Here is a 25,965-nt window from a genome sequence, read left to right as displayed (position 1 = left end):
ATGATCTTCATGCTTTAAGTTCCTTTCCAGTAATGGTTCAACATTAACATGTGTCTGTATCCCCTGCACAGCCCTGGCAGCCTTGTCCTGTCCTTTTACCGCCCCCCGTGCCCTTCTGATCCTCTGTCTCTCCTTCCCACCTACCTACTTAATGTATAAAATGAGCAAAATGGAAACTATACCTTTTCTCCTTTAATGCCTTGCTTTCCTGGGATACCGTGTTCTCCTGGCAATCCCTAGAAAATCCATAATTAATGGGAAAGAACCATTAGAATATCTCTTATTATAAGAATATTTCTATCTGTGAGTGTTTGTCAGGAGAACAGAATTGTAACATGTAAACTATAAGGGGATGGGTTGGTTTTGGCCTGTTAAAAAGGAAAACACATTGGTGAAAATATGTGGTTTGTTGTTTCAAGTGAAGCAACCTGGAAGTAATGGAAAAGAAACTAAATAAGGGAGAATTGAACCAAATGTCCCGTTCATATTATTGCCAAGAAAGGGTGAAGGGATGGTGGCTGGTAGCATCATGGCACGACTTAACGATAATAGAGTAAATAGGAAAATATACACTTAGTATGTTTGGCAACAGTGGCTCTTTCCCTTTTGATTCTATTCTTTCTTAGCTCAAATCACTATCACTTAATCTCACTCTTGGTCAACTTATGGCTCTACCTGTGCCACCATCATTTTCCTCTTTTCATGAGATCTCTCCATGAGGTACACCTATACTGGTTCATTATATGGCCTAGGGAGAGGAGCGTAACAAAAAGCTTTGCCCACAAACTGATTGTTCCAAGTACAAGTAGAACAAATGCACTGAAAGACCTCTGGAGGCTCAATCAAGAACATGGAGAATAGAGCGAGAGGTCATGGGGCTGTTCCCAAGATGAGAGGAAAAGGAGAGATTCCAAAAGTTGCACAGGAAGTGATGGCATTGTGGCCACATAGAGCTCAGTTTCCAAGAAGTTTTGGCCAAGGATTTCTGTTGTGTTGCTCAAGTGAGGACTGATGGTGAGTCTTAGCTCCCAAGTTGTCAGAAGGCCAGGCTAGGGAGGTTGTCCAAGGAACCAAAGGGTTAGTGGGGGAATGGATAGAAAATATGCATTTAAAGGATGCAAAAGAAAGAGAGACAAAGAAAGAGATGGAGAGAGAGAAGACAGTGAGACCACTAGAATTAGGTTCTAATGCAACTTGAGGACCATTTTCCAATGGCATTATAGAAATATTTTCCACTAAAAGACTTGCTCTTTTTGGAGGCTCTTGCAATAAAACAGTAACAGAAGCTTTGAAAGTACTTTTTTTTGGATAGGGGAATTGAGCCAAAGGTATGCATAATGAAAATGCTTGCTTTCTCTCTTGGTTTTCCTTATTTCTTTTGATGTTTCTGTGACTGACAAACATGTCCAAAATGATGACTTAGTTAACTTGACTTCCAAAGACTGATTTATTAGGCTAATGATATTCAAAGGACCTCATATGAATATATGAAGGTCTAGCAGCCTTCCTAATAACTCCTGACATTAGGTTTGGTATGTTTTGGTAGAAGATGTGACCTATGTCTTTGGAAAAGGTGGTATAACTCAGTCATATGAAAACATGCTGACATTCTTTAAAACACCAATTTAATTTCCACATATCAGAGACACCTGTATTTACTATACATACAATATCTCCTGGTGGTCCTCTGGGTCCCATGGAGCCTGCAGGTCCTTGCTGACCCTAAAAGAGTAGGTGATATATAGTTCAACTTTGTTAAAAAACATAGATTGTACCTGAATATTTACAAAACATAGTATGAACTCTGTCCATAGAAAGACTGGCTTTCTACCATCCTATCTTCTCTGAATAATTCTGAAATGTGCTTTGGGCTGACAAAGTTGGTTTGAAGATGTTCTCATGTAAATGCATTTTTCCCATCAACAAGTGAGGCCAGGATAACCTCTTTCACCCATTGGTGTGAGCGCATCACATAAATCTCTCCTGCACCTCCCAACAGCTGGTTTTTCTTGGACACTCCTGTGGAATCCCACATGGAGAACTCAAGCATCTTAGGGCTGCATAATTTTGGCTTAGAAATTGAATCTTGAGTCCTGTTCACTTCAAGGATATAGTCCAGGGTCACAATTTTCACTCACATTATTTACTCATAAAGGGTTTGGGGATGCTATTGTGAAAATGCTCTGAAAAAGAGTTTAAAAATCTTACTGTGAGCCAAAAAGCACAATTACTGTGTGTGTAATAAATGCAGTCAATGGGGGAATAAATCACCATGGAAACATGATAAAGTCTCTGAGAACGTTTGTGAAGAAAATGAGTGGCACACCAAAGCACTTTGTTTTGTACAGAAATGGCTATAACTCCAAAATTATTTCCTCTTTAACTCAGTAATTTCTTGTATACCTTTAGTCCTGGGCTTCCTATTAAGCCGGGGGCACCAGGATCTCCAGGTTCGCCCTAAACATATGGATGGAAGGAAAGTGAAATGGTTAATGTAATTAACACAATCTCCTTAGGTTGGAGATGCCATAAAGAAGGTCATGAGATTACCTTTATTCCCTGTGATCCCATTATCCCAGGTTCACCCTGTAAAAACAAAAAACAAAAAACAAACAAACAAAAAAAACATTTATGTAATACTTAAACTCAGATGGGGATGGGCAACTCTATAATACTTGAATTCATCTGCATTTTTACTAATCAACATAGAATAAAGGGGAAGATTATGGACAGGATGATGAAATCAAGGAGGGGACACTCTAAAACATGATTTAAAATACTTATTGCTATTAAGTAAACAATAACGCCTATTTTCTTTCTCCCCAGTATCCTTTTTGACTCTACAATCATATCTCATTAGCAATAACTGCATTGTCCACTTAGCTGACTTTGTTATGATTTGCTAGCAGCTCATCTTATATCTCAGAGAATTAAAACCTCAGATGAAGCAGGAAAAGAAAGAGTGGAATTTAAATTGATATGTCATGGCAATTCTACTATTGGGTATATGTACTTAATGAAAAAAACAGAAAAAAATTAAGGTTACACAAAAGAGGACAATATTGCTGTAATGAGTTTGCTTTTCTTATTTCCATGACTTATTGATCCTTTTGATACAATCACCCTATTTGATAAATTTAATTTGTACCATTAATAGAATTTTCAAAAACTGTATCTTACATTTTAATTTTGTATTTTAGATGTCTTAAGTGTATATCTTTCAAAACATTCATGTCCCATTACAAGTAGTAATGGTTAAAGAAAATATACACTACCGAAGCCAAATGGCAAAGTATCATCAAATGATCAAACTTAACAAGGTTTAAAATTTCTCATTTATGAAAATAAGAGTCAAAATTCACAGAGGAAAAAGTATAATGCTCTGAGAGCTTTATTTTATCAAATCTATTAGACTCCACGGTAAACACAGCAGAAATCAGAGAGAGAAATCAATGAAGTAGAAAACCCAAGATAGTGATAAAACATCTACTTACTCTATCTCCCTTTTCACCTTTTGTAAAAGGTTCCCCCTAGGAAAATGGGTAGAAAACAGAATCAACTATAAACACTTTCGGAAATAAACTCTCTGAAACTGGATATGGATGAATCCTGCAGGTCAAACTCAGACCTCTGTCGCAAAAAAAGCCCCTGAGATGACTCAGAATGTCACATGGTCTGCTTGCACAGTTTAAAGGGAGCATATGAGAATTAATTTAAAAAACTCTTTCATATTCCCAAGTGAACAGTAAGTTAATCATTCTAATACTATTTTGAGAACCCTGAGTGGAACAAATTGGAATGCTGCCCAAGGCCAAAGTTTCCTTTTGCATGGTTCACATAGAAGCTGATCACATTCTCTCCCTCCCTCTCTCCCTCTTTTTTTCTCCCTTTCCTTCCCTCTCCTTCTCCCCCCGCCCTACATGCGCACACACACACACACACACACACACACACACACACACACACACTGAGGCTTTCTCTCATTAGCTTCTTTTCTGCAGTTACATGTACATGATTTCGTGTACTCTTCACAACAGTGCTGTGGGCAAGACATGGTCCCATTTCAAGCAAGAGGAAAGAGACTCAGAAGGGTTATGCATAACTGAGTTATTTCCCCTAAAATAGCACTCACCCACTTTATGTCTCCTTGTTTATCTTGCCTATAAACTCTACGGATATAGGGATTTAATTGATCTAGACTGTCACAATATCTCTGGTGTACCCTGTTGGTGTCTGGTAAAAGTTCATTAAAGAATTTTAAGTTATGCAGATATAACAGTAATAGCTGATGTTCATTAAATCCTCATAATGTATCAAACACTGATCTAGTCACTGTTCTAGTTAGTTCTTATGTGTCACCATTAGTATACCCATTTACAGATAAGGAAAATGAGGCACAGAGAAGTTAAGTAATTTCCCTAAGGTCATATAGCCAGTGAGAGGTCATTCAGGATTTAAACCTATACAACCTGACTTCAAGTCCAGGCTTTGGTTGCTCAGTCTGATTTGATTTGTAATTTGATTCACTTGTTTGAAGTGAGTGATTTGACAATAAGATGGAGACCATACATTAAAAATATTTTTCTTTTGCATATGAAAGTCAAGAGCAAATGTGAGAACTATATGGTCCTCTTAGGGACTGACGATCTCTTAAACGAATCACTAATGGGAGAGAAGTAGTTAGTAAATAAACCTCTGTGGTTTGCACCTCATGTACTATGTGCTAGGAACTAGAGGGCTCACCTTCTTCTCTCTCATATTTCCTAGCTCCCTTGCAGTTACCTGGAGGCATTCAGCTAGTATTGGCAATGCAATGTGAGTAGATGTAACATGTGTTACTTGCAGGCTGAGGTAAGGAGAGCCCATTCAAGATGTTTCAGTCCCACTTTCCCTGCAGTGATGACTGAGAAGGTTGTGTCTACTAGATGGCTGAGTTGCATTGTGGTAATCAGCCTGGTACCTCAGTGCAGTGACTGTCAACACCCATTCCTCCCAACCCAATCATGCTGGGCATGCAGAATGAGCAAGACATGATATTTCTTGCATTAAGCCTCAGAGATTTCAGGGTTAATGTGTTACCTAGCATAACTTAGCCTACCTTGTTATGCCCCATATCTAGCCAACATGATTAAATCTCATTATTGGTTGGTGCGCCTGGGTGCCTCAGTAGGTTAAACATCCAACTCTTGATTTCAGCGCAGGTCATGATTTCATGGTTCATAAGTTCAAGCCCCACATTAGGTTCTGTGCTGCCTGCTTGGGATTCTGTCTCTCCCTAGCTCTGCCTCTCCCCTTCTCATGCTCGTTCTCTCTCTCTCTCTCTCAGAATAAATAAATAAAGCTTAAAAATTTTTTTAAAAATCTCTTATTATTGGTTAATTGTTATACATTAAATCAGAGCTTTGTTTATATTCTTGTCTTTCAGCCTTAATTCAAAAAATTCTATTTGATTTTTAAGAAAGGAGATGATGTTATTTAGATATGAGCAGTGGGCCACATTGCTTATAAACTGCTTATTTTTGCTTATATCACATTGCTTATATCATGCGTATTTAGAGCCACTGTGAAGCCATACTGATTAAAATAACAGGTTAAAACAAACAAAATAAAACCAGGAAGCAGAGACTGGTTATCTCAAGACTTGATATTTAGTCCTAGCTCGAGTGGCCACTATCTGGGTCAAGTTACTTGCCTTTTAAAACCTCTCTTTATCTGTAAAATCATGAGGTTTAACCAGATGCTCTCTTAAGTATACTTTAGCTCTGATATGTTACACATAAAGTCATATTCTAAATGTTCAGTAGCGGAGGGAAAACTGCCATTCAGGATAACTGATGCAGAACTCAAATCTGGATGAAAACCATTCCTCTTCTTTGGCCTTTTGGTGACTTTGCTAAGTCAAGTGCAGAATCTGTACTGGAATAGAAAGTGTGAGAGGGGTGCCGGGGTGGCTCAGTCAGTTAAGTATCTGACTTCAGCTCAGGTCATGATCTCATGGGTTGTGGGTTCGAGTCCCATGTCAGGTTCTATGCTGACAGCTCTGAGTCTGGAGCCTGCTTCAGATTCTGTGTCTCCCCCTCTCTCTGCCTCTCCCTAATTTGTGCTCTGTCTCTCTCTCTCAAAAATAAATAAACATTTAAAAAAAAGTGTGAGACCACAAAGAGCTAAACTACTCTGCATAGCATTGTAAACATGTGTTTCTTTTATGTGGGGGGCAGAGAGGAAGGCAGGCAAGATGTTAAAGTAGTTTCCTTCATCTGTGATTTCACTTTCCATGATTTGTTATTCATAGTCAACTGCAGTCTGGAAGCAGATTATCCTCCTTCTGAGGAATCATCATGTCAATAATAGCCTAACACTATGTCACAACACCTACGTCATTCACCTCACTTCATCTCTTCACGTAGGCATTGATCATCTCACTTCAGCACAAGAAGGGCAAGTGCAGTACAAGATATTCTGAGAGAGAGCACATTCACATAGCTTATCACAGTATATTGTTATAACTGTCCTATTTTATTATTAGTTATTGTTGAGAATCTCTTGCTGTGCCTAATTTATAAATTAAACTTCATCATAGGTACCTATGTATACGAAAAAAAAAAGTGTATACAGTCGACCCTGAACAACACAGGTTTGAACTGCATGGGTTTAATTATATGCAGATTTTTTAATAGTACAGTACTGTAAAATGCGTTTTCTCTTATGGTTCTCTTCAAATTTTCTTTTCTCTAGCTTCCTTATTGTACAAATACAACATAATACAGATAACATACAAAATATGTTTTAATTGTTCATCTTATTGGTAAGGCTTCTGGTCAACAGTAGGCTATTAGTAATTAAATTTTGGGGAGTTGAGAGCTATATGTGGATTTTTGACTATGCTGGGGATTAGTGCCCCTAACCCCTGTGTTGCTCAGGGCTAACTGTAGAGGGTTGGGTTCTATTGGTGGTTTTAGGCATCCACACTGGAGGTCTTCGAACCTATCCCCCTTGAACAGGTGGGACTACTGTATAAGGAAACTAGCAAAGAGAAAAAAGGAGAAGTCTGTTTCTCCTGGGTATAGCTAATGGTAATCTAAGTAGGGTAGGTGGGCTGCCGCAAACGTCTGTGGTGGGAAAGACAGCCAGAGCGGAATCTCCTACAAACTGTGAAGTCCTCCCACCCATGCTACTCAGAGCATGACCCAAGGCCCAACAGCATGAGCACCACCTGGGAGCTATTGAGAAATGCAGCCTCTCAGGCCCCACCCAGACCTATTAAATTAGACCCTGCATTTCAAAAGATCCCCAGGTGATTCAAATGCACTTTTCACGTGAGAAACACTGCTCTTAACCCACTCCAAGTTCCTTTTTCTCTGCCCTTCCTGTTTTTCAGTAGAATTTTTGCAAATCTGAAGTCCAGGTCTGCCACGCATCACCTCATAGTTTAAGACGTGAGTGTCAGTGTCCAAGCTAGAAGGGGAGACAGGGTAGACCTAGAGATGCAGTTAAGAATGCTAAGAGTTGCCAACAAGTGTGGAACATCAGGAATAGTTGAGCAGACGGAGGGGAACAATCACCAGGCTGGATTTGTGGAACGTGAGTTTCTCGGACTTTCTTGGAACTATAAAGTTGGGAAACCCTGTAGAGACTGTCAGTTGCTGAAGTTGAATATGGAAGCTTGGACTAGACATGAAAGGCCAGCATGGCCTCTACAGGGAGGACAGCTTGTGGTAGGTACTTGGGCAATAGCACTGACTCTAAAGCTGTCTGAAAAATTACTGTCATAGCCAAAGATGCCTAAATTTTCAAGTGGAAGCACAGGGAAAATTTGATTTTGTAATGTTAAATACTTTAAATACTGTTTCTGTTTAATGTACAGGCATTTTAGTGACCTCTGCAGTCACTATCCCTGGTAAACTTATATCCTTTGGTCACAATGGCAAGGAAACAGGAAAAAGGGATTTTTAAAAGGTATTACACTTTCCCCCATTTTTATTGTTTAATTAATTTTTAAAATTTACATCCAAGTTAGTTAGCATACAGTGCAACAATGATTTCAGGAGTAGATTCCAGTGATTCATCCCCTATATATAACACCCAGTGCTCTCTCTCTCTCTATACATATATATATATATATATATATACATACATACATACATATATATACATATTACACTTTTTGATAAAGATAAAAATTTAAGTCTGAGTCTTGCTGATTCGTATGGACTGCGGTGGGTTTTGTTTTTTTCAGTAGGATTTTTTAAAAGTGATTTTTGAACTAGGATTCATGTAATCTCTTTAGGTAGTCCTATTTGAGTATAAATGATAATTTAGGTTTTCTCCCCTTACACAAGAATTACATTTTGAAAGAAAGTGGTCTCAGTAATATTGAAAAGTGGCTTAAAAAGCCACTTTGATTTTTATAAAAACCAAGGAAAGAAAATAACTTCAGAAAGTATACTAAGAGAAGATAGATCCAAGTTTTTAAATCTTTTGGATAGATTAGCTCCAATTATTTTATATATTGGCTTTATTATTTATTATAGTTATAATGTTTAGTTACAGCAGGGCAGCTTAGTAATTTTTAAACCCTGTATTCTAGAATCAGTCTATCTAAGTGTAATTTACAGCTCTAACACACTAGCTGCATGACCTAAGGCAAGTTACTTAACCTCTCTGGCCTCAGTTTCCTCATATTAAGAATAAGAGTGATAATATCCTACCTATCTCATTAAAAAAAAGATTAAGTGACTTAATGCCTCACATAGAGCATTTGCTCAAATATCTGATCGACTGTTGTTTGCCAAACAAGGTTCACAGAATTAGGGCTGAGTGGAAAAATACTTTTAATTTTATTTTTTTGAATATTCTTCCTTTGTCCTAAAAGTGGTAATACTTACAGATTCTCCTTTTTGACCTTTAGGGCCAATGGACCCTGGAAATCCTGGTTGTCCAGGTTCACCCTATTGAGAAAAGCAGAGGAGTGATTTTGCAGGAGGTCAGATAAGGACTGTAGTGACTCTCAGATTCAAGAGTGACTGTGCTCCTTCTGGCCATGGAATTTACCTACTATCGTCCAAGAGACAATGAGGAGTTCTGAATGCAGTTATACTATCATGTATTTGTCAGCACTTCACAATGCCTTTAGCTCTCTCAGAAATCCATAATATTCATTATGATATTTAAAATTAATGTGAAACAAATTATTTTTCAAGAAAAGATTCAGAGAAGAAAAAAATATGATTTTGTCCTGTTTTACCAAAAGTTTTTTTTTGTGTGTGTGATCTTAAAGACATCAGATTGTTTAACTGACAATAATCCAAGACTCATTTTGTCTCAGACACTTCTTTCCTTTTTTAGGTGGAGGGAGGTGGAGGAGTGGGGAGCCATGGGAAGAAAAGGGAGTCGCTCAGCTGTTTCCAGCATTGATATAATCACTTAAATGACTGGCTGTGGACAAAGAAGGCATTCTTGTCCATGTGGTAACAGCAGCTTAGGAATGTGTAAGATGTTCTGGTCAGAGATCTTGAAGAGGGATTTGTATGTGACATATAAAAAAGTATTTTGAGAAAATACAATTTAGAACTAATACTGTGGAAAGGAAATGGATCACTAATCAGACTTTGGAGGATCCCATCAGCATTGTGCTTCCTTTTAGCATCTATCAAGATCCTTGAATATCACATGATGGTTAAAGTAAATATAGCCACTGGAAGTATGTCTGGTTTTTCTTCCAACTTCAAAAGCATTTTTGCAAAATGATTTTCACCATTGCATTTCTGGGCATATACCGTTTTCACCTGCCTCATACATTTTTTATTTTGAAAAAAAAAAAAGGAAAACATAAAGTCGAATATGTCAAATCTCTGTGTACTAGGTACTCCAAATGAAAGTAATACAAAAGTTTGCAATCTAAGAAGAAATTTCCTATATTTCCCCCTCTATTTCTGTCCCAGAGGAATCCCTCTTGAATGTAGTGTTTATATTTTCAGTCTGTATTTTTTCAGACTGCATATATGTAATCATAAACAATATATTATTTTGGATATTTAAAACAAATTCCACAAGTAGCTTTATTCTGTATACGATATCCTGTAACTTTCTTTTCACCACTCAAGGTTGTTTTTAATATCCATTCCTATTATACATATAGATCTAGTTCACTCATTGTAACCACTGGGCAGTTTTCTATAATGTTATTATATACCATGGTTTATCTCAAGCCCCATTGCTGGGCATTTGGGTTGTCTCTAGCTTTTCTTTATTTTAAACAAGGAGGTAGTGCACATCTCTATGTCTTCCCCATTCTTTGGATGTGTTTATCTGTTTATTTTAAAGCTACCCAAAGTACTTCAAATAAATTTACTACAGTTCCAAAAATGTTGGCTCATTTCCACATTTCTATCTAAATCAGTGTCTTGTGACTTTACACTAGAGGAAGATGGAGTGTGTCATGTGCAATTGATAGAGAAGATCGTATTTTTCAAAAGATTCTTCTAGATTTGTGGAATATATTTTGTAAAATTAATCTTGATTTTACTAATGTAAGTATTTTTCCTTCTAGCACCTAGACATTTAATGTACCATCATCAGTCTTCTACTTACCACACTGCAGCAGATGCTATTTTTTCTAGATATAATGAATTCTATCCAAAATAAGAAGAAAGAGAAATTGGTAGATACATTTAAAAAGCCAATTGCTGTTGGTTGTAAAGAGAAAATATACAACTGGCTTTGTCTGATCATTAGGATGTACAGAGTGACCATCCTGTTACTCATCTGGTAGGTGTTAAAATCCCCCAGCATAGGAGTGAAGGGAAAATATGCTTAGTTGTTAGACTGATCTGCAAAATATAAAAGTAGAAATCTGGGAAGGGGTCTAGAAATTGCTATTAAAATATATCTGCCTGATACCAAAGGGGAAGGAGAGGGGATTGTACAAGGAAGAAGAGTAATTATATTCAGAGCTGCTATACATTTGAACCCACATGAATAAGTCTCCATTGAAATGTAGAGGAAGGACCCAATAGAGGCATCGGTCTATCTCTCTGAGTGGTACTTGGTCAGGCTGGACTTAGAGGAAATCTTAGGGACCTATTCCCTCATATAAAATTCTACAAACAAAAACATTTCATACCTGAATCTTAGACACTTGAGGAGTTGCTTTTCATATTTAAAATGAATGTTCAGTGATTTATCACTGTGGGTAGGAGTTAAAAGAGAAGAGATGAATCTACTGAGCTTCAGGAAAGGCTTTCCTCTAATTTGACACTTTCAATGTTATTTGAAAGGCCTAGTGCTACTGAGGCTCAGTTTATTCCCCCTGACAGTTGGCACCAAAAGATACCTCCTTATTTAGTAGTAATCCTTAGATGTGCTGCTACCTTCTTCCACTGTCTATAGAAAGGAGTAGTTCTCCTCAGCCAATCCGTAAACACATTATTCCTTCGCCATGTTCTGCCAGTCTCAGGAAAGCTGTAGAGCAGATTTCATCATTTCAACACTGGTCTTCCGGTCACACTGCTGCCATGATCTCTATGGCCAGTTACTAGTAGCAACTAGTGTCCGTTGGTGTTTCTCTATTTTAGTGTTCTTGATACAGGATGTGGCTGCTAAGCCAAGAGTGATCTATGTAGATTCTGCTGCTGTTTGCGTGTCCTGGTGCTTCATTGTGATTTTGGGTTCTAAGTGGTAGGTTGCTTTTGTGATTCTATTGTGCAGTAAAAAGTGATGTATTCTACAGCAATAATGGATCACTTAAGTGTTGAAATTGTACTTCTGGCTAAATCTTTTGTTCAACAATATAAATAAGGTCCTTTCTCTGTCAAAATTATGGTGGGGATACAAAGATGAATAAGACCAGGTATTAAGGATGACAACAACTATGAATACCAAAGAGAGAGAAATGAGACTTCATGAGAACAAAGTCTGGAGCAGATGAATGGAAAGGAACAAATCTTTAGTGGAAGCTTAATATGTGTCAGGTATTGTGTTTTTGAGTAAGCTCATCTCTCATTTGGTTTCAATCCTGCCATCAACTCCTTGTGTAGACACAATTATGCCCATTTTACAGATGAGAAAACTGATGCTCAGAGAAATAAAATGATTTTCTCAAGTGGTTAGTTAATGGCACAATGAATTTTGACCCCAGAACTCATGTTTTTTCCAACACCCTCTGGTTCTCACTCCTGACTGCTTGTTAGAATCATCTAAAGCACTTCTAAACACATTCCCTCAGATTTATTTGCATGGGTTCAAATATATAGACTCAATGCCAGGTCAACCACAGGTATGGGCTGCCCAGCAAATCAGAGTCTCTGGGCGTGAGGCCTGAGCAGTAGTATTTTCTAAGAGCTCTCCATGTGATCTCAAAGTGCAGCCAGGGTTCAGAACCACCAAGGTCCACCATAGGTGCAAGCAAAGATCTGTGAGGGCAGTTTGAAGGAGGTTTAAATTCTCATTATGGTGACCCATGAATAGTATTGTAATTTAAAAAAATGAATGTATTGATTCAGAACAAATACTAACTACTTAGTACCTACAGGTAGAGGTAGAGGTGACCTCACTCTTCCCAGCAAGTGCTATCTTGTCTTTCAGTTGATTTTATGCATTATTTATTGGCAGAGTCTTTCTGTTAATTAGAATTCTTACAAATCATTTTATATGTACATTTATATCATGTACTGTATCAAACTCCCTGTAGACTCTTCTAGGTTATTTCTCTCTGGGTGGGAGGAGGGAACAATTATGCCACTGGCATTTTCTAATTCCACTTAAGATTCTGAAGTAACTAGAAAAGATTTTGAGCAATAGAAAAGGTCCTTAGAGTTTGAAATACACCTGTTTTACAGAATCAAATTTCTCATCATTGAGGTCTTAAGAATTCCTAAGTAACATATGTTTCCTAATGAACATAGCAAAACAGAAGCCAGCTGTTTGGTTTCAATAAATGAATCATCATTTAAATACTTTAAAAGTGCCACAGTACTCTTCTTTGCTCAGCTGTCCTATATGACAAGCTTTGTGGCTTTCTTTCTTCCCTCATTAGCACACATGTGCGCAGTAGTAATTGCTTAAAATGTAATGTTTTGTCATGGTGTTGTAGGAACTCTGTAAGCTATTTGGTTACAGAAAATAATGCTAATAATCTAGTTGTACAATCCTAGATACATAAATGCCTTATTATTGCTGTATAATCAATACTTTCTGGATGTCTTTTTAAGAATGTCAAGGTTTCACTTATTTTTTTTTTTTGCAGAAAATTTCATTTTCAATGGTTAATCTAAAAGAAGTTCCTAGTTTGTGTTGAGACCATCTTTTAGCAGTATTTTCTGGTGATAGGTGTATAATCTTTTGAATAGATTGGTTGCACTGATTTATAAGGCACAGAAGTCATATTTTCTTGAATTCATTTCGAAATACCTTGCCCTCAATCAAGAGAATTTTTACTGGGTGAATGAATGAAAGTAGCAGGCCACATTCCCTCAGAGTATTTTCAGACCTACTCATCTCTGTCTGTAGATTTAATGTGCATTGTTTTTTCCTGACAATGGCACATTCACACTGAATCCAAGGTCATCACAATTTCAGAATCAAACCAGAGTGAAACATCTTTCTGAGTGGGCAAGGGAATCTGTTATCTTCATGGTTCATGTAATTAAACCAGTGATGATGGCAAGGAGAATACAATGGAGATTTATCAGTATTTTAATTTTCAAACTCTTGAAATAATAATGATTGTACATTATAAAACCCCACCAATAAAAGCCCCCATGATGGCTTATGCTTGGGTACTTAAGACGACACAAAAATTGGGAGCCTGAGGAATTTTACTAAAGGGGTCTTCAAATGTTTTTTTTTTTTTTTTTTTCAACTTACACAGATTCATGAAACATGGCTTTATGAATCAAAGCCTGTGCCCCAATTTCATTTACCTTGTTCCAGTTATTTCCCCTCGATGTGCTCCCTTCCTCATAGCCAACTGCTATTCATCAATCACTGAGGAGCAGACCCTCAGGGCCTGATCTCACTGTCTGGTCAGGAGGTGGGGAGGCTTGGGCCCCCTGCAGGCTGACCTCCCTAGGGATAGAACCCAGTGTGATAGTGGAACTGTCTCTGACCTGTGAATGTATACACAAGTGTAAAACCCCAGATGTTTTGTTCAGTGTGGCAAATCTGATTACCTTCTCTCCTTTTGGGCCACCAGCTCCATATTCACCAAGGTTTCCCTAGGTAAACATAGGACAAATATAAATACAAAAATAGTCCATTTACTTTTAATACATTCAGCCCCTGCATTAAAAATATAGTCAGATAACAGTGTCATAACAGCTTTTTATGAATACCATGTTAATCATTTTTGCCTCTCTCACATTCTGTGAAATACTCCTGAAAAACTCCAACTTTGGAGATACCATCCATCTTCTCTGTGACTTCCTTCCCTTCCCTCCCACCCACCCCCATAGGAGATGATTCAGGAGAAATACCACACCTCTTAGGGAAAATTGTTGCTACTCCAAATTAATGCTTGGCAACCTCACTTGGTCACCAACAACTCCACTGACATGACTTTGTAACATTGTTAATGGTATCTTTAGTGCTCACTGTAATGGACATTCCATTAATTAACCTCTTGGCTGCACTTGCCACTCTCTTGACTTGTATAATACCTCACTTTCCTAATATCTTCCTATTTCTCTGACCTGTCCCCTTCCTCCCTCTCCTAAGGGGTAAAGGTTAGATCCTCAGGCCTCTGTCCAGACTCTTTTCTCTTCTGACTTAGTATTTTCTCCTGAGCATCCTTCTTCGCTCCCATAGCTTTGGTATTATCTATACAAATATGGACAGTTTTATAAACCCAGCATATATCTCCTTCTCAGTTTTGACTCATGTATCAAATTTTCTACTTGTTGTGTCCACTTGTAAATTCTAGAAAAAAAAATCATATTCAAGAGGTTCAAAGCTGAAATTTAAAAAATACAACAATATACACATATATGGGAGAGAAAGATGAGAACATTACATCACACTGTTAACTTTCATTAGTCAAGAGGTGGGGTCATAACAGTTGACTTCTTCTGAATGTATCTCTCTAGTTACTTGTTAAAATACATAGTAATTTCATTTTATAATTGAAAAAAATCAAGAAAAGAAAGAAAATCAAAGAAAAAAGAAAATCTGAAAATTTTCCCTTTCATAGAGGTCTTTCTTCTTCAATCGGGATATCGTTAACACTGCCATCCTCTGTCGGAGGCCGGTTCCGGCAGGTCCAGGGGTCCCCGAAGGATGGACGGAGTCGGCGAGAGAGAGAGAGAGAGAGAGACAGAGAGACAGAGAGACAGAGAGAGAGAGTGCTCCGAGATTCTTTTTGATCACCAGGCAGGCATCTCTGCTCTGTCGGTTTTGGCATCTTTATTTAAAGGTTCAGCAACAACATGAAGTCAGAGAAAGGAATTTCTTACAACGAGAGGCTATCAATTGCAGAATCATCCTGACCAAGGAAATAACAGGATGTTCTTAGTGAAAAACAGGATAACATATAGGTTAAATTGTATATAGATATGCTAGGAGTCATTCTGTTTGGCTCTCAAGAGGATGAATGTTTCTGAATTGGTTTGTTTGTGGAAACTACCATGGGGGCCCTAAATGTGTCAGTCTTTGTACCTAGGTTTATGTTTTAGCTACTCTTATCTATCCTCATCCCAGCTGCCAGTGTAAGGGAGGGTGTTTGTGGAATGTAGGCCTTGAGGAAGGGACTGCCATGCTTCACCAATTAGCAAAGATATATGTAGTAACTGTGTTTTGCCCTTGTCTGTACCTTAACTTTAAATTAGGCTCTTTGTCTCAGGCCCAGGCTCAATTGTAACTCTTGTGTTCTTAACCCCCTTTATTATCTAAGTCTTGGATCTGCAAGGTCCACAGGAAGAGCCCCTTGACAATCATCCACAGAGCTTTCATCTAAAAGCAGGAATATGCTTTTCCTTATGAGGTATCTGTGTTCAGAATATGGGTCTGATATGGAATATTGTGAGGCCTGGTCAATACCAGCAGGCTCATTTCCAACATGAGCCAGTAGTAGCAGAAAGAGATACCAGTTTTCGTTTCTCATGGCGAGAGCTGTGCAAACAGTGCCATATCCTTGCTGTGACTGTCATCCAGCGAGGCTAGTGTGGCTCCCGGCACTCCTCCTTATTCCTCAAGTCCCATTAGTCATCCAGACTGGTTTTCCTGTTCCCCAAGTCTCTTCTTTTCATACTACCTGTCTTCACTCCAGGCAAGCTATCATCACGTCTTGCCAGGACTATTGCAGTAGCTTCCTAATTGGCATTCTATAATCCACTCCTGCTCCCCACACACCTACATTTTCTATGTAAAGTCAGAGAGATAGTCTGAACCCCTTAGCCATCTAAGTCCCAAATGACCTGAACTCATTTTCCTCTCCAGTATCATGGTGGCCACTGCTCTCCCTCAGAATTTCCATCTGGAACAGCTTCTTTTAGCTTCTCAAATGGACCAAGGTACTTCCCATTTCATCCTTTAAGACATCGCTCCGTCCTCGCCTCTTTGTCCAGTTAGCAACCACTCATCCCTCAGGTCTCAACTATTAGAAGATGCCATGCACAGAAGCCTCCTGCAATTCCCAGACAGGTTCCCCTCTCACCTTCTCATTGGATACCGTAGTTTTCCTTCATAACACTTACTACTATTTTTATTATTGTGTTTGGGTAAAAAATTTTGCACCTTTTGCACTAGAATATAAGCTCCATAATGACCTGGAATTTAATGCCCCATTCCTAGCATAGTACCTAACATACAGGAAACATTCAATAAATATTTGTTGAATAAATAAGCCTCTAATTCTAATTTATGTGTTTTCTCATTAACATTTTTTATTAAAATATGTGTGTTGGGGCTCCTGGGTGGCTCGGTCAGTTAAGCATCTGACTCTTGGTTTTGGTTCAGTTCTCACCATTCATGGGCTCGAGCTCCACATGCTGTCAGCATGAAGCCTGCTTGTGCACGCACACTCTCTCTCTCTTTCAAAATAAATAAATAGGTTTAAAAATAAAATAAAATATATGTGTTGATAGAAAAAGTAAAAGTAGAGGAAGTTTTTAAAAAAATATTTATTTTTGAGAGAGAAGGCGAGTATGGGAGGGGCAGAGAGAGATGGAGACAGAGAATCCCAAGCAGGCTCCATGCTGTCAGTGCAGATCCTGATGCAGGGCTTGAACTCAAGCTGTGAGATCATGACCTTAGCCAAAATCAAGAGTTGGATGCTTAAGCACACCTAAAGTAGGGGAATGTTTAAACAACAAAAATATACAGAGGCACTCATTCAGATTGCTGTTACTATAATTTGACATTTCAAATATGCCTTCCATATTCATACTATTCATACTACCCAATCAAAAATAAGTAGTTTATAACTGTTGTTATTGTTGATCTTGTGACAGACATTCTTCATTTTTTCCTAGTTAACTTTGAGGTGAAATGTCTAAATTGAAAATAAAAAATTGTATTCTCAAAATCCTGAGCTGTAAATTATTACAAGGACATATCTGGAAATGAGGTATGAAACCCTAAGACATGTACACACATATATGAAGAGTCAGCAGTTCCCAAACGATAGGTAGCCTGGATGCAACCTGCATAAAACATAAATTTGAGGCATTTCCTGATATACTAGCCATTTGGACATGCCAATCAGTGTATACAACCCATCAGCACCTCTCTCTGGCCGTGTTTAGCGTAGGACATTTTTGGGGAAGCTGGAATATGCTTTGGTATAAGACATGAGTTATCCAGAGATGGGTTTTGGATTGGGAGGGCCCATGCTCTTGAATCGCAGCACAGAAGAGCACCCAAAGTGCATCTAGGTGAGATCATATTACAATACAGCCTCATGGATTAAATCCCTCTCCCATCACACCTCTCAATAGCCTACAGGTTATCAGAGATGCTGTGATTGGGATGAAATGCTGACCTTATAGCACCAGCTCATATTATCTATCCAGATGCTGTACTGTTCTAAAATCTTGATTTTTTTTTTTCCACTGGCTTTTACACCTAGAGGAAAAACAGAGCTATTTACTGCCTACCAGAGCACCATATGTTTGCTTCATTCAATAGCTAGACAAGGAAATCCATCTAATCAAGGATCTTCAGTTGCCTCTGGAGCTGTTCTCCACTCTTGGGATAACAATACTCAAGGCAGGTTTGAACTTGAACTTCGGCAGCATTGACATGTGAGATTTTGCTCTCTACTTTCTCCAAGCTAACGGCACTAGAAAATTCCTTGGCTCTACAGAAATAATAAGAGACAAAGTCCTTGTGTTTCTGAATCTAACATTCTGCCATACATATTATTCTAATTTTACTAGGTCATTTGTTTATTGGAGCCATGTTATTTGAATGGTTTCTTACATACCTTTTGAATAAATGAAATAGTTGCATCATTTTAAATGTGTTCATTTAAAAATTGCTGTGGTGCTGTGATAAGGGTTGTGGTGCAGGGTGCTAATCTGCCTGGCCATCTCAAGTCAGGGGTGCCTGTGTGGCTCAGTTGGTTAAGCATCCAACTCTTGATTTCGGCTTAGGTCAATGTTCTTGCGGTTCATGGGACTGAGTCCTGCATCGGGCTTTGTGCTGACAGCGAGGAACCTGCTTGGGATTCTCTTTCTCCACCCCTCTCTCTCCCTTCCTCTCCCCCTCCTTGGCTCATGCTACCTCTCGCTCTCAAAATAAATAAATAAACTTAAGAAAAAGAGAGAATTTGGGGATGTCAGAACTTGTCCTCTGTTCTCTTACGGGAGATGATGAATGGGATTTTTGAAACCTATAGGCAGGCAAGTGGGAAGACTCAAGCTATCTCATGTGACTTGGAGAAGGTATTCGCTGAAAAGAAGGGCTTGTATAGGTTGGACCACAGGAGATGGTTCATAGGGAGGAAGACACAGGATGTTAGGATTTAAATTTCATTTCTGAATCTCCTGGGCTCAGAAGGGTTGCCTCTAGTGTCTCTGAGGAAGCCTTCACTTTCTAGGCCATGGTTGGCTTTAACTCCCTGTTTGGAAAGACCTTCCATGTTTGATTGTTGGAGAAAGGTTTTCTGTCCTTTCTGGTGTGTATATATTAAAATGAAGTTATGATTTGACACTTGAAAGAAAAATAGATTATTTTGCTAGCAAATTGGTTTTTTGGATCAACAATTTGGAGAAGTGAACACCAGAATTGGCTGCTGGGAGGCACAGCGTCAATCTCCAGAAGCTGAGACTGGTTCTCTGCAAATCGCACCGAGCGTGACGATAGAAGATCACACAACTGTGCATTTTCAATGTGGATCTTTAAAAACAATATCAGATGTGAAATCCACCCATTCCTTGCCTCCACACATAATACTTTTTTCCCCATCTAGACTGTTGTGAGGAGCTCTGGATCTGATGGCTTTAGCATTTGACAGAGCCTATCAAATTTGTATTAAAATCCCCAGAGTTGGAAACAATGAAGAGCAGTTTGCCCGATTGTGAGCAGATTTTCCTTAAGGGGAAAAATATTCTCAGCATTGTTGCTTCCTGCAAACAATCTCACAGAGTGGGAGCAGCTGTTTGTCAATTATTTTTGTGATGGAGAGATGCCTCAAGTGGGCATGCAAAAATACACATAAACACACTTACATATTCTTCCCAACCTTACTTTGTGGTTTCTCTCTCCATTCCTTACTTCCTTCCCCCACTCCATTCCCTTTTTGATTTGTGCCATGAGGTGACATGGTTTCTGATGCCTGAACTTCTTCCCTCCAGAAGACAGGAGGAAAATCATAGGCGAAAAGACTAATTCCTGTAAAGGGGCCACGGGACAATTCCCTGGCCTTTGAGGATTCCTGGGACTGTGGGCTCCACCAGTTAGAACGGGGAGGAGGGGCGTCCGAGTCACCTGCTGATCGTCCTCCCATGGGTTGCTGCTTCAGCAGAATCTTGGCTGCAAGACTGGGAGCTGAGTTGCTGAGGTCCAAGGCTCAAATGCAGACATTAATTACATAAATCAATGCCAATTTAAAAGGGATTATTTTAACCTTGAAACGTTACTTTATATGTCTCAATACATGGTCCATTATTTAATCTCCAGGAAAGTTTCACTCATGTTCCTTTCTCTCTCCATGCAATGAATTGCAAACTGAAACTGCCTCAGTATCCAAAACAGAGGTAAGTGGGTAAAGTCACTGCTAAATGAAAACATGCATCTAGCTCCTCACGGCACACTTGGCCCTTTCCTTTGCAAAGGTGTAGTAAGGATGGAGTGGTTACCATTCAGAAATACTGGTCAGTTTAAGTACTGAGAAGGTGGGCCCTACCTCCTCCATCCATTCTGATGGGGGCTCATATAACAGCCCTAACTACCCTCAGGGTGAAACCAAGTAAAGTCTTTGGGAAGCTACCTTCCATTAAATTTCAGAAGGGTCTAAAGTCTTTTGATGCTAAGTGGTTATAATGCATCATTTGGGGGAAGAAAAGCTATGGTCTCTCCTCTCTAACTAGGAAGGCTCCAGCTTCACAGTCATGTTTTAAGCACAGGGGGACTAAATACCTGTGAGCTTCAGTCCTGTAAAGGCAATTAGGATACATAGCTGGAGCTATTTGGGGCAAGATAATAGCTAAGTTCAAAGTACTACAAAGTTTGCTACTAGCAAGACTCTCCACTTGCCTGCTTTGGTCAGCCCCCAGTTTTTGGAAATAAAACCTTCAAGTTAAAAAATTTACATTCTCAACTTTAGACCAAAATATAAATGCTTCATATATCTTCATTTAAGGGAAAAACTGACTCATCGGCAAGATAAACTATATATAGAAGTAGTGTCTGTAAAGATATGAGCTTTAAAAGTTTTGCAAGGGATAGCAAATATTTAAGTAGCTGAGTAGCAACTTGGTAAATTTTATACCAAAGGTGATAGTAATAAAGTGTGTTCTTTAAGTTTTTCTAGCTGACATTGTGACATCAGAGCCAACTCATTCTCATTATTTTGAAGCATTTATGATAAATCCTATTTTGTGACAGTAGATGTCATTACAGAAAAGCATTTTACTTTAACTGATTAATCTTAGATACGTTTCACTTTTTTTCCCACTTGTGCCAAGCCCTAATGTTTTGAAAAAGCTGGGATAGATCTATTAAAAAAATGTTTAGTAAAGAATCATAAAATATACCCCAAACATCCTTCCTAGTAGAATACTCCCTGGAAAATCTAAGTAAATGAGAAAATATAAGACAGGGTCACTTAGAAAGTATAACAAGCCTTCCACACTTTCCATAGTCTTTACGTTGAGTGCAATCTGATCAAAGAAGAACTGGGATTTTTAAAAACTAATTAGCTCATCTTTTAATAAACATTTTTTTCTGAGCACTTGCTATCTTCAGGGCCTTTGGTGGCACATAGCATCTCTTTGAGATTTCTAAACAGAAAGAATGATGGTAGTCAGAGGAATTTATAAAAATGGAAAGCAAAAACATAGAGGAGAGACAGAAAGGGGGGTGTCCCTGAATTAGTTTTTGTGTAGAGGCACAATTATTCACCACAAAGTACCAACAATAAGCTATCAAGTATAGAAGGGATCTTAGTCAGTGAACAGAATGCCTCACTTTGAGTGATCAGACCTCAAATACTTGTTATTAAATGAGGAGTCAATCAATGGTTTCACTTAGGTCTCGGGGTCTTATACCATTGCCAGCACCCATTTCCCCCCCCTCTGTTGTGTTTCCTTGGAGACAGAGAGTAAAACTGTCTTGCCTTCTGGTACTCAGGTATCTCCAGGTCAGTATTCCATCTATCCTGATTGTAATTTCAAAACCTTGGGGAATTGGGGCACCTGGGTGACTCAGTCAGTTGAGCGTCTGACTTTGGCTCAGGCCATGATCTCACGGTTCGTGGGTTCGAGCCCCGTGTCGGGCTCTGCGCTGACAGCCAGCTCAGAGCCTGGAGCCTATTTCAGATTCTGTGTCTCCCTGTTTCTCTGACCCTCCCCTGCCCATGCTGTCTCTCTCAGAAATAAATAAAACATTAAAAAAACCTTGGGGAAGTGGCTCCCCTTAAAAGTGGCTCTCCCCTGAAAGTTGGGAGACTCCCAGTCTTGGCCTATGGTATGTAAAAGTTTGCTCAAGGTTTTAGCACAGCAGAGATTAGTTTTGATAAAAAATCCATCACATACTGTGCTCCTCGAGCTTCAAGGCAGCAAGCAATCTATTTCTACCCTGAGAGAAACCGGACATATAGCAGTATCAAGGTGAAACATGGTTTTTGCATTAGTTTTTTACATGACGTTTTGTAAACTTCAAAGTAATTTTTTAATTTATAAAAATAATATACTGGTTTTGTAAAAAGATGCTAAGCAAAATGCATTTTTTTGAAACAGCCTTTCAGCATGGAAAGAGATTAAGTATATGCGATCATGTTTCAAGGTCTGAGCAGTTAGGAATTAAGACTTTTTTTTTTTCAAATACATGATTACATAAAATCTAATAAGGTGTATATAGATGTGACAAAAAGAAGCCATACATACCTTGTTATGATATCCAAGAGTTTGTTGTACTCCTTGTATTCCAGGAGGTCCCTGTATTAGAAATAAATCAAAGATAAATATATAAACACCAGAAGAATGTGAATTTAAACAGTGTATTTAAGAATTCCTGAAATCTTCCAGTTAAAAAAAGGAAGAGTATGTTTAGTCAAATATTCTAATTCATAGAGAATTACAAGGGCATTAGCTTCTCAGGTTCCTAAAGGTATCTCTAGGTTAAATCCTGCATGAATCCAAAGAGGGGTCCTAAGTGGGAACGTGTAACATTTTACCAGAAGGTCAGCCATCAGCACATTCTTTATTAAAAAATATTGCACCCATAAAACTTCTCCAGGTAAGAGGTTGTAGCTTCAGTTTATTTTTGACACTTTTCAAGGGGCTTTGATCAATATATTATAAAATTGGGTGCCCGTGTGTTAACTTAGAAAACAGGGGGAAAATATTTTTTCTATTACTTTATTCTTCTGAATTAGCGGAGTAAAAATGGCTGCACGTGGACATTCAGGCCAGAAAAAAGAGGTCTGTTCAAAAACCTCAGACTTAAGACATTGAAATGCTTGTAGTTTTCAGCTGACATGGAATGTTCACTAAGCACTGTGCTGAGGTTTGGGTAGATGGGGAAGAAGACATCTGTCTGTCCCTAAAAATTCCTGATAGAGAAAAAAAGAAGAGTCTCTGAGTTTTCAGGGATTACATTTTGGGGAGAGAGGGCCATAAGAAAATACAAAGCTTAGCATTATTTTAAATCAAGTGGTTCAAGCCAAGAGAGAGTCAGCAATGTCAAAAAAGAGACTGCATATTTCATTTAGACCTTGAAAACTCCTCAGAGGAGAGAAAATATTACAGAAGCAAAGTTCTTTACATTTTACCTCAGAAGATAACAGAAAGAAAGATTAAGACTGAGCAAATCAAACACCACTGCTGTACAAAAATTATTTTCTTTAAAAAGGAATAAAAACTTAGAAAAGTGAAGTAAACCTTAAGGAACAATTACTAGCTGTACTCACTGATAGAGGTAACACCTTAAGTATATTAAAAAAATTAACATCAGTTAACATTTATGACTGGTACTCCTTATGAACAGCTGTGTCTGAAGGTCTCTTCTAATGTGGAACCTTTGTATTGTGTCACTAAATGCAGAGGACACAAAGATGTAATGATGGATGTCTGGAAGCAGGTTGATATAACTCTTGAGAAAATAATAGGCCTCACGAGTAACGGAGCTGAGTATGATTGGAAAGACAAACGATGCTGTTACCTTGCTGAAATAAAAACAGAGCTAATGTCAGAAAAGAATTCTCATGGCACTATATTTTTTTCACATTCTTTTTCTATCAGCCAGCTTTGTGTATTCTAGGTCAGTTAGATGAAATAATGAGGGAAGGGGAAATTGGGTTGAGAGTTGTAAAGAAGTTTCTAGCCTACAAGATGCAAACTAAACACTCATTCTTGAAAATCAGGAAACATGAGATTCTTTACACATTGATCCTTCTGCAGCAATATAATGAGGCAAGGAGAAATGTGAGCTAGCATATGTAGTAGCATCAACTGGTAACGTATAGGCAAATGCATAGTAGGCATTTGGTGAATGGTGAATGTATGTTGATAATATGGACAATTAAATCAAAGATCAGTGGTGTGATGGGTAAATTTAGCTTCATACACATTCATCCTAGTTGAATGTATTAATAATTAGGGATCCCAAATATAGGAGAATAATACAGTCTCTCAAATGGAGCAGAAGAATCCATCAAATAAGAATAGTAAACATTGATATAGGACTTACTCTGGGCCAGGCATTATACCAGATATTTTATGTGCATTAACTCATTTAATCCCTACAGTGACACTGAAAGGTACATACCATCATTATTTCCGGATATAGGAAATGAGGGTTAGAAATTGTTAACTAGCCCAAGGTCACATCACTGCTAAGTGACAGGGCTTTATATTTAACATAGGCAGCTGGACCCAAACTCAGCTCTCATCTACTCACCTATCTTAACTTGAAAGCGGACTCTCAGTCTAAAATAATTTTGGTAGTAATTTTTTTATTATGTTGATTGGGCCCCAGAGTACATGGGTGATCACTCTTCTACGTTCTACTTAATAAATTGAAATAGGAAAAAAAAAAATCAACAGAACTTGTACTTAGCACTTCTCATGAGCCCGCACTGTGATTAGTGCAGGAGGGGAAGACAGAAGCACTTTGTTTTTAGATATAGTCCCACTATTTAGATGAAGGAGGCCCCTCTAACTATTCTTTGCATCTCCCATCTATCTTGATACATTCTTGCAACCGATGGTAGGGATATTATGCTTAAATATTCCCCCAAATTCCTCTCAACCCACAGGTATTATCAAAATGCATCTGATCTTTGTTTGTAGAGGTTGGGAGAGGGGGTAGTCAAAGGATATAAGAAGTAGGGGCCTTCAAAAAGGAGGCTCTAGGGGCGCCTGGATGGCTCAGTTGGTTAAGCATCCGACTTCGGCTCAGGTCATTATCTCACAGTCAGTGGGTTCGAGCCCCCCATCGGGCTCTGTGCGGACCGCTAGCTCAGAGCCTGGAGCCTGTTTCGGATTCTGTGTCTCCCTCTTTCTCTGACCCTTTCCTGCTCATGCTGTCTCTATCAGAAAAAAATAAAAAACATTAATTAAAAAAGGGGGGCTCTAGAAGACAAAAATAAGGAAGGAAAAATAGGAGAGCGGATTGCATGGTAGGGGTTACATGGCACAGAACAGGTAGCAGCATGGATGAGAATAGTAAAAATAATAGGATGAAAAAAATTGGGTGAGGGGACACCTGGGTGGCCCGGTGGGATAAGCGTCCGACTTTGGCTCAGGTCATGATCTTGCAGTTCGTTTGAGCCTTGCACTGGGCTCTGCACTAAAAGCTCAGAGCCTGGAGCCTGCTTGGATTCTGTGTTTCCCTCTCTCTCTGACCCTCTCCCACTCATGCTCCGTGTGTGTGTGTGTGTGTGTGTGTGTGTGTGTGTCTCAAAAATAAATAGACATTAAAAATTTTTAAAAAAGAAAAGAAAAAAATGGATGAGAATTAGGTATGATCTTTTACAGCCTGGCTATCTCCTCACAGTGTATAGCTGTATTACATAAACCCAGAACATATTCCTTATCCAGGATCCTGATCTTGCTGTTGAGCACACCACTAGGGGCAAGGCAGGAGGGCTCCACACTGCTCCTCCCTCTTAAAACAAAATCAAGAGCACAACTCATTGAACAGAGACTCTGGCCCATAGAAAAGTTTGAACAATATAATTCAGATATACACAGGATTAATTAGCCTATAAAAGTTGCTTCCACATTTATATATGTTGTATTCTTGCCATAAAATGTCATATCCACAAAGTAGTGCTCCAAATGTGGTCAACCTAAAGTTTTAGGCTCTACT

At 38.6% G+C, this 25,965-nt stretch overlaps 1 protein-coding gene across 1 annotated transcript in view; it reads right to left on the bottom strand.

Moving 5' to 3' along the window:
- Positions 1 to 25,965, bottom strand: part of COL19A1 (collagen type XIX alpha 1 chain) — a 329,204-nt gene that overhangs the window by 63,834 nt on the left and 239,405 nt on the right. Inside the window, exons 18-25 of the mRNA XM_039245800.1 lie at positions 22,539 to 22,589; positions 14,169 to 14,213; positions 8,886 to 8,948; positions 3,495 to 3,530; positions 2,551 to 2,586; positions 2,404 to 2,457; positions 1,669 to 1,722; positions 183 to 236 (exon numbers count right to left, since the gene is read on the bottom strand). Coding sequence (XP_039101731.1) covers positions 183 to 236; positions 1,669 to 1,722; positions 2,404 to 2,457; positions 2,551 to 2,586; positions 3,495 to 3,530; positions 8,886 to 8,948; positions 14,169 to 14,213; positions 22,539 to 22,589 — 393 coding nt within the window. The remainder of the gene's footprint in view (positions 1 to 182; positions 237 to 1,668; positions 1,723 to 2,403; positions 2,458 to 2,550; positions 2,587 to 3,494; positions 3,531 to 8,885; positions 8,949 to 14,168; positions 14,214 to 22,538; positions 22,590 to 25,965) is intronic.

This window comes from Hyaena hyaena, unplaced genomic scaffold, assembly GCF_003009895.1.
Source record: "Hyaena hyaena isolate Hyena2069 unplaced genomic scaffold, ASM300989v1 scaffold_271, whole genome shotgun sequence".
Classification (NCBI taxonomy): domain Eukaryota; kingdom Metazoa; phylum Chordata; class Mammalia; order Carnivora; family Hyaenidae; genus Hyaena; species Hyaena hyaena.
This window is presented reverse-complemented; position numbering and strand designations above follow the sequence as displayed.